Source organism: Gallinula chloropus (assembly GCF_964237585.1).
Source record: "Gallinula chloropus genome assembly, chromosome: 5".
NCBI classification, from domain to species: domain Eukaryota; kingdom Metazoa; phylum Chordata; class Aves; order Gruiformes; family Rallidae; genus Gallinula; species Gallinula chloropus.
In genome coordinates this window covers 20,689,237-20,698,918 of record NC_140090.1, presented here as the reverse complement: position 1 = coordinate 20,698,918, position 9,682 = coordinate 20,689,237, and the positions used below count along the sequence as shown (strand labels likewise).

The window sequence follows — 9,682 nt, the reverse complement described above, 5'->3', positions numbered from 1 at the left end:
ACAAAATCTGAGATGTGACTCTAGATCCTTTCGGTTGGTGTAATGTCCTTATGAAAAGAGCCTGAAGTCTGTAAAACAGTAGTCAAAATGAGAATGAAAAATCAGTCATTAAAAATCCTTTCACAGTTAATACCCCACAGTTTAACCTGTAAATCAGCAGATCACTTTGTCAAAAAATAACCACGCTAAACCAAAATTTTTTAAAAAAGGTATTTACAGCTGTAAAAATCTTAACATCTAAGATGTTTCTTGCTGGACATGTCATTCCAAATTCTGTGCATTTCTTCTGGTGTTATCTGGTGCACTGTGATCACCCTGCGGTACCTGCACAAACTGTAAGCCATTTTCCAGTGATTGAAGCCACTGTTTTGGAAGGGGTGAATGCCCAGCTTCCGAAGGCAGAGTCCGACGTACACGTCTTCAAGATGAAGAAGTCTGGTATGAAGGGAGGTTTTGTAAATCAGTTCTGCTACGTCAGCTGAAAATATGTAGCCGGTGCCTGAACAGAAGGGTGGATAATTGCTGTCAGGATACAAATCTCTTGGCATGTACCACTTGCTGCGAACATCTCGTATTGGTCCTCCGTTTATCACGTAGCCTGTGAAGTACCTTCTCCTTGGTTTGGTGTTAGGCTTGAGCAGCTTATAAATAAGATTATCCATATTTACAAAAATATCACTGTCCGTCTTCATAACGTACTTTGCTTTTGGACAAAATGTCGCTACCCACCGCATTCCCATCAATGTTTTCAGAGTGAGGTTGTGATAGGAGTCGATAAAATCCTCCACGATAATGTCATGAAAAATTTGGCTTTCTTGCTCTACCATTTGATTTAACACAGGATCCGCGTTTTTTCCCAGAAGAAAGAGCGTGGCAATCTTAATCCCTTTGAAGTTGTTTTCGTCTCCCCACGTTTCTCGAATGGCTTGCCTTGCATCAAACTCTTTGTGAGTTGTGCTGATAAGAATGACCAAGAAAGGGACACTCTTCTCGCATTTGTTGGGCTCATTGATGAGAAAGTCAAAGGAATGTGGATTTATAGGTCGAGTTCTTATGTTGCCGAAGGAAACGTTTTTTCTGGCTATAGATATGCTACTGAACTGTCTGTGGCTAGTGTAGGAAGGAGTAGGGCGGGTTATACTTAAGTACCAAAGAGCGCTTGCCCAACAAACTACTGTCAAAACATACAAGCACGAGACCTTTGAAGCCATTGTTCTTCTAGCTCTTCTATTCCTTGTGATGAATAAATAGCCTTCGTACCATGAGTGCACCTATGTCCCAGAGAGGCAGCATATTATTAATGAAACTTGAAAGTTCGATATAGAAAAGTAACTCTGTAATCATTCATGGATCTCAAAAAGGAGCTATTAACTCTGATGATATTCAGCTTTTCTTCTTTTACTAGCAGCAGCTTCCATGTCTTGGATTTTTCTGTTATTTCTGAAAAATATGAAGGAAAATTTTCCATTGCTAGATCATAAAAGTCTAGGACAAGACAAATGAGCTTAAATATGACTGGCTATTAATAAGCTAACTGTCTTGATGCATTTCTCAGGTATTTTTTTCTCATGAGGTATTACAATGTGTATTAGAATATCGCAGTATAACTTAAGGAATGCTTTTATGATTGTTAATTTCTCACAGGTGATTAAAAAAAAGTTAAGCATATATAGCATGTTGGTGATCTAGGTAATTTTAAAAGTACATGAAAATAATTTTCTGTTTTCCATCATTTCCTTGCTTCCTAGCATTTTTATTTCTGGAAAATCATTCAAAATATTGCATGGAACATTTTACAATTATTTAAAGAATGAAACTGTACTTTATTTCAGGATTAATAGCATCCCTGGCAACCATGCACATGAATACCTGCAACTCCTATGTGGTTTAACTGCTGTTAATGTCTGCCCAGCTAACAAGAGCACGCTTTGGTAGAAATCAGACAGAACGGGACTTGTTGGCAAAGGTACAGGAGAGATGCATGTGCTGTCTTACCCATGTAAACATCAGCGCTCCAGTACACTCCAGAGAAGTCTAGAAATAAATTAACACAGTTCAGTTATTCATATTGGCTTTCTTCTCCTCTCTCCACAAAGCTGTCTTTACTTTTCATGAGCAAACATCATTTCTATACCATATGAGATAAATCACGATGGCAGCCTATCAACAGTGTCACTCTGCTGGCCAATATGCAGAGGACTTGCCTTCATGGACAGGTACCCGCACTGGTAGCCCTTCCTGGCTGCTACTGCCAGCACTGGGGAGCTTTGAGGCTTCCTTGGATCTGGGGAATGCACCAGCCCTGAAGCTTCCTTTGCTCTTAGCATGCTTCCTGGGAACCAGTTCTGTTTATCATCATTTCATGGAAATGAGACAAGCTGCATTAAGCTTGCTGGATCAGTGTTGACTCCTCCAAGGCACACCAGTAGCTGGAGACTGCCTGTAGGCTCTATGTTCCTGGGTTTTGACATTGCTTCAGAGCTAAAGGATAGTAGAAGCATGCAACAGATGAGATTTATCCTATTTCTTTGAAATATTTGGTATTTACTTTGAATAGAACAAAACATATATAGATTCAGATAAAAATATGGAAGCACTGTCTTAAGCATCATTTTGGTTTCCATATCGCTTTGACATGTTGTTTGGATTACTTCAAAATGCTTTTTAAGTATCCTCCCCCACACTGGAGAGCCTCTGTTTCCCTTCTCTAAAAGAGGATGAGACTGTGGCCCTGGAGGTGGCCCTGTGGCAGGGTCCCCTGCCGGGTAATCTGTGGCTTAGTGTTTCTGCTGACAGAGGTGCCCCCAGGCTGGCTGTCAGTTGGAGGAGGACTGTTACCCTGTGTCACTTTCTCACACTGAGGTGTAAAACCAGCAAAGAAACAATGTGAATGTTTGATAAATATATGCAGCCTGTAGTATCTTTGTTGAGCCTTGTATCTGGTGCTGTCCTTTTAGTCTTCATTATGTGCACTTTTAGTAATTTAATGACCAGAACCCACAAACCCCTCTCCCCTTCCATGAAATAGGAAAACGGGGATCTGTGGTCTGTTTCAGAGCTTCATCAGTTTCAATTGGTTTTGCCCTATGAGGTAGATGTTGGCTTTGTTCTCCTTCACTGCTGGTCACAGGACTTTGGGTTTGCAATCTTTTCCCACCAAGCAGTAGCAGTAAACGTTTGGGAGCAGAACACTTAGGCAAGGCCTTTAATTGCCCCACTGAGCTGCACAACACAATGATCTTGGCATATGCACATACATCCTTCAAAGTAAATACAGCTGCGATAAAAATATGCGTGAATGATACTGTAATGTCTGAGGAGGGGCTCTATCCTGCTGTAACAAACCACTGGAATCACTGGGACAGTTCTGAGAGCGGCAAAACACCTGCCTGATCTGGTGGGTTGGTTTTCTTTCTGGCTTTGTTCTCTTTTAACCACCTCCACTGGAAAGTGGGAAAAACATCAAGCATGGATTACTATAATGTAAAGAAAACAAAAGAGGGTATGGTCTAGAAGACTGTCTTAATAAAGAAACACAGCGTTTGTGATTGGAGATGTAGCGTGAGAGCTATGTATGTAGGTCAGTGGTTTTAGTGGGCTCGAGCATTAAGGTCTCACAACTAATACTAATATTCTGCATATGGTAATTTATTTTAGGAAACTATGTATTGCATTTTCTTCCACATCTTTAATAAAGGCAGGTACATTAGCTACCATGAATGCCATGCACATATCTGAAGGAAAGGAAAATTGTTTCTTAAAAACTGCCAAATTACATAAAATAGCTTTTCAGTCCAGCTGTGTCGTGGCTGTGATGTCCAATCTTGTGTGCTCTGGAAGTATTGGAAACAACAAAAGCCTTACACTGTTTTGAAGAAAGATTCCAAGCTACTGCAGGGAGTTTTTTTGCTAAGGTATGTAATCTGCAGATAACTCTGTCCAGGATGAGTATTTCTTATAGTGGGCTTTGGACTGATGGCTCTTGAAATAAGCTTATCTTCTTCTGTTGTGTGTTTGCATTGGATTTTTGTTGGTTTTACTTTTCAAAAAGAAAAATAAGAGTTCAGATGTTGCCAAATTCTGTTATTAAAGACAGTGCTAATTCATCAGTGACCTAAACAAGTAACGTAAATCAGACTTTCCTAGAATTACTCTGTTGAAGGTATCTTGCAAAATTACTCATGGTATCAAAGGCTGACAGCAAAACTTTTCCTTGTCACGTGTTGTGACCTGAAACTAACTTCTGCAGCCATGTGTGGGACTTGTATACCAAGGATGTGAATTACAAGGCATGAAATCTCTTTTATTAATGTGCTCAAATAATATAGAGTTAAAACTTTTGTGTTAATTACTCTTTTGGAAAAGAGAAGGAATAAAGAATGTGCCCACGTTATTGTGGTTCCTTTAGCAGTTTGCCCTGAAGTTCTTCAGAATGTATTTACCCTAGTCGGTAGTACATAGATCAAAAGCTGCCTTAAAGACTCAAATGTATTGCAAATCCATTAATATATGTTGTTTGTAGTCCTGATACTGGATTTAGTATATTTGGTGTTGAGATTTGAAGGCTCTCTAGCAGCAAGATTGGGTTGTCAGAGAGAGCAGCCTCCTGTTTTGTCGGGATAAGGTATGTCACATTTGGGGACGCTGACACAGACAAAGGGAAGTGTTATCTCTTTTCATCTGTGTGAAAGAACGCTTTTGAGCAGGGCAGCAGCAATGTTAAACTCTTGGATCCTTGTTTTTAATAACGTTTCAACTTTTCCTAACCTGCCTGTCATACTATTAGCAATCAAAGGCTCAAGCTTTGCTGGGGTAGATGATTGTAAAAACAAAATGTTTAGCGTTGTTTCCATACTGTGACTGGAAGTTGTGTGGTTAATTGCACTATTCACAGCTCATGCTGTGCAAGGCAAAGAAGCCACCCAGTCGGAGCACAGAAACAGCACTGTGTAACTTCTCCAAGTAATTGACCTGATGGAGACTGTATTTGCAGCAAACCTTTCATGAGCTGACTGCCCGTCAAAACTAATCCTCCAGATAATGAGGGTATTTGAGATTCTCGCTAACTGCTCATGGGCAATTTTCAGGCAGACACCAAATGAGTTGAGCAAACTTTACTCCCCAACTACAGTATTTTGGAATGCTGCCTGCTGTCTCTGCTGAGAGGTTGTTGATCATCTTTCAAGAAAGCCCATCCTGTGTAAGTGTAGTTTCATTAATGTAACTAGATCGCAGTGGATGCAACGGGGCGTGTTGCCATAGTTGTAATCCATACCATGCCACACACTACTGCTGAGGCATAGCAGAGGTGTTGAGTGGTGGCAGTCAGGATGCTGAGCCCTGGGGATGACCCCAAGTGAGAAACCAAGGGAAGACTGCAGCTGCTCATCCTGACACCAGAAGCCTGTTAGGCAGAGCATGACTGAGGCAAATTAATGCTGCATCAAAATGTACCTGTTCCTTTGCTTGGGGGTAAAAAAAAAAAAAAAAAAAAGGAATGCTGCTGCTAAATTATTTAGTCAATGTAGCAAGCTATTTTCATTTTCCCTGAAGAGAGATTTTTGTAAGAATTTTTGATGATCATAGCTTTCATCTGTATATAGACCAAGACTGAAATGTCTTCACCGTTTATGAAGTCCATAAATTACCTAAGGACAAGTCTGTGATTATTATAGAGTCTTGTTGAGAAGACAATTATCCTGAACATCAGGAACTCATCTAAGAAGAAATCTGGGGATGCTGTTATGTTCTCTGCTGTATGTTTTCATAGTAATTTTTTGAGAAAATTCTGGACAGATGGCATAGGTGATTTAACAAGAGATTGTAAACTTCTCTCTGGCAACTACATTAGAGGGTTTCTTAAATATTCTAAATGCTTTTATTGTGTCTGGATGTAATCCACCTTAAACCAAATCAATGCTGCAAAGAAAGACCTTCCTCTCTAGAATATATGCAGAAAGAGACTGTAGCAGATCTAAGAGCTGTCAGTTTTGGAACGTTCAGTAAATGTATATGTACTACCAAAGTGTTTAAAATTTACATGAAAGCATATCTGCATGAGAGTGACTTTTCTGCATTTCAACTTTGTATTTTTTTCAATGAACTTGTCTCTACAAAAACAGGATTTTCTCTTCTTTTTAAAGAACTGCTGAGACAGCCTACATAAAATAATTAAACTGTATTTTCATTGCTTTTTTTCTCATGCTTAAGAATAAATTATGCACCTAGCTTCCCTCAATGAAATATTTGCAAGTTGAAAAGTAAACAGTTTCCACTATGACTAAGCTGTGAAGTGCAATTTTCAATTGCAGAAGATTAAACAGTTGAAAGAAATATTTAGGACTATTTGGATCAAGAGAAATGTCAGGTTTACCTTGACTGAGGGGACTGGGATAAGTTACTGGTTAGGAAACACAAGATTGGCACGAAGGACTGGTCCTTGGCTGGCGATGTATGGAGGTGGGATCTTAGTGTTGGTTGAAGCAGCCTTTCTCTCTGGCTTGGTTTATATATCAGAAGCCTTGTAGCTGTAAATTTCCATCCAAGTTTCACAGCTCAGGAAGTATTTTCTATGCAGAAAATATTTCCTTGCTTTCTCTGAGCAGATATGCAAGAGCTGCTAACTGGGCCACACAGTGTTCAGGGTTTTCACAGAATCACAAGGTTGGAAAAGACCTTTAAGATCGAGTCCAACTGTTCCTGTCCTATGCTAAACCATATCCCTAAGTACCTCATCTACCCTTTTTTTAAACACATCCAGGGATGGTGACTCAACCACCTCCCTGGGCAGCCTGTTCCAGGTACTGACAACTGTCAGTGAAAATATTTTTCCTAATGTCTAGGTTCAAGCTTGTCCAAACTGGACACTGCCTGTCTGGGATTTGGTATTTCATAAAAGCAAAACATTCAGTTTGCTAACAAAAAAAAAAAAAAAGCGTGATTTACTAAAATCTGTTATTCATGGAGAATTAAAACATGGGGCTTTATAATTTAGTTTTTTAAAAAATCAATATGGCATGACTCTCCATCACATTTTCAGTAGCTCTTTTATTGTTTTGGTAACTTTTTTTAAAGCAATGCTCTTGGTCATAGTCATCACGTGTTTGTGATAGCCTCGACCACTCCAAAGTCTCCAAGAGTGGGACTGTCTGTACAATGGATGGATTTCTAAAGCTTTAGCAAACTGGCCATACTTGGTCAGATGTTAATTTAGAACAGCTAATAGCTAGATTTTACGCAACTCAAAATAATGTTAGAACTTGGGACGTGCCAATCAACAGTTCTGTCTTGTTATGCTGCTGCTGCAAGTGATTTACCTGGAGCCAGAGCATGCTGCTCTTAATGGGACTCTTGCTGCTGACTTCAGTAACAGGCATTTTAAGGACATATTCTTTCACTAACTAAAGTGAAGAGAAAAGAAATGATCATAAACTGAAAGAGCGGAATAAAGCAGAAATCTACTTTTTTTTCTTTTAAGTTGCTCAGGAGATATCAAGTGTCAGATCTGTGTGGTTTTTTTCCCATGAATGCTTTTCACAAACAATTTTTAAAAACACTTTCTGACTTCATGTTGTGATAGGTCATTTGCGATTACATTCATCACGTCCAGTTACAACAGTAACATGTAAATTGCATCGCAGTATGGTTATAAACTGATGAAAATAATATATTTCACTCTGGGTTACCATAGCCACAACCATTATTTTCTTTAGCTATTGTGCTGTGCTCTATTGTGAAATCTCACAGCAAGGTTCCTTAGCTCATGTCACCACCAAATTGTTACAATATTTTGCATCTAATGAAAGTTTAGGACAAAAAAAAAAAAAAAGACGCTCTGAGTTGATAAAAAAATTTTTGAGGGGAAAAATTTAGAACTGCTTTAACAAAATCTTTACCTGTGAAAAAAAATTAAATCGCTTGTTATCAGGGTCAATAGGGTAAATTACCTTCAAGTAAGTGTTTGAAATTAAATATACTACTGCTCTTGCCATAACCTTCTTAAATGCCCTTGTTCTGTTGCCTTTGTATTCGGAGTGGTGCCTGTGAAACAGTGGTCTCGGTTATGACACCAAGAATGAATGACAATGGCCTTGATTATATAGTTGCCTAACCTAGTGGCACTGCCATTTTTAATTAATCTTTCTTACAAAAAGGAGGAGTAACAATTCCATGAAGACTAGAGCACCTGAAATCATACTTATACTTTCTGTGGTGATGATAACTCATTGAACTGGATAATGAATCTACTTCTCATAATTCACACTCTATCAGGAGCATTGGACAAAAAGCACAAACAATTACAACTTTTGGATTTACTGGTGAAAGTTCTAATAGTTTTCAATCTGTCCATTAAGGTATCTGTTACGATGCTTGGGGAAGTTTCTATTTAACTGCATCAAAGCTGGGGGCACTTCTGGCTGGAAACACTGATTACAGCTGTGTAAAAATATGTTTTTATAACCTCAGAGGATAGAACTTCGACACAGTTACTGGAGGGATTCCTCCATGTCTCAAGTGTATCTGCATGACCACTATTTATTGTAACATATCCTTTTCCTGTGAATGAAGGGGAGGGGTTTTTTTTTTAAAGGCTAAAAGATAGCTATAATTCAGATTATTTTTTATTTCTTCCACAGCAGCGTGGCTAGAAAACTTTGTAAACAGTGAGTGCTGGTGATCATATAATAACATAGCTCCAGTTTTTATACTTGAGAAAAAAAATTAGCTATTATTAGCTGGGCATTTTGGTTTTTTTTTTCTTTTCCCTGGAAATATGCCCCATATCGAAAAGGTCCCAAAGCCTTGCTCTGTCCATCCAGGAACAGGTTGAAGTTCAGTTTTCATTGTTTTTTGTGGTGGTTCCCCCTCCCCCACATGTTTACATTACAGTAATTAACGGGAAGCTATGCTGTGAAGCATTTGTGACAGTGAGCTATTTATAAGCTAAGCTTCAAGTTTCCAATTCCCTTTGTGAAGGGGTTGTAATACATTTAACACAAGCTGTTGCTTTCAAAATTGCACCTGTCTCTCATAGAACTGCAGCATAAAAAAAAAACCCCAAACAACCAACTGAACAAATTACTTTTGTCATCAGTGTGGAAAATATGGCCCATACTTCAGCCAAATGATGTATTCTCAAATATGCAGAGTTAATTTCTTTGATGTACACTTTTTCCTGTTTTCTTTGGTACTTGGTTAGTAATGATTGAGATTCCACAGATTATAGGAACCATTCTGGGATTGGTTATCCCACAGCATCGCCTTAAATCTGGTGGAGATAGCTGACTGTAGCTCTAAGACAGCTGTGTGGTGGCTGACTGCAGCTGGCTGTGCCTCCTCCCCTCTGTGGTACGTGTTCCTGCTCCCCCAGTACCTCTCCAGGTGTGGCACGGGGCACCTGCAGTGCCTGCTGGGCTTTCTAAACAAGTTACAGAGGAGTATAGTCCTCTCAGAAAGTGTGAATTGCCACCTCTTTGCACTGAAGGAAGCTGGGATGGCATTTACTTGGCTTGGCTGTTTGCCGTAAGTATGTGGAGTTGTGATTCCCCGTGGAGAAGCCGGTGTAGCCAGCAGCTGGCATGCATGGGCACGAGCCCACTGACCTGAGCACAGCTTGGTCCAGCTGAGGAACGGCACTTCTGGCTGTTAGTGATATATGATTGCTTGTACAACAAAGACTAGA

General features: G+C 39.5%; 1 protein-coding gene across 1 annotated transcript; it reads right to left on the bottom strand.

The window, feature by feature from the left end:
• Positions 1-230: 230 nt before the first annotated feature.
• B3GALT1 (beta-1,3-galactosyltransferase 1) lies at positions 231-1,231 on the bottom strand (the record flags this gene model as incomplete). The annotated part of the gene is made up of 1 exon (XM_084265185.1): positions 231-1,231. The coding sequence occupies exon 1, from the start codon at positions 1,209-1,211 to the stop codon at positions 231-233; it is 981 nt and encodes a 326-aa protein (XP_084121311.1). The 5' UTR covers positions 1,212-1,231.
• Between the last annotated feature and the right edge of the window lie 8,451 nt (positions 1,232-9,682).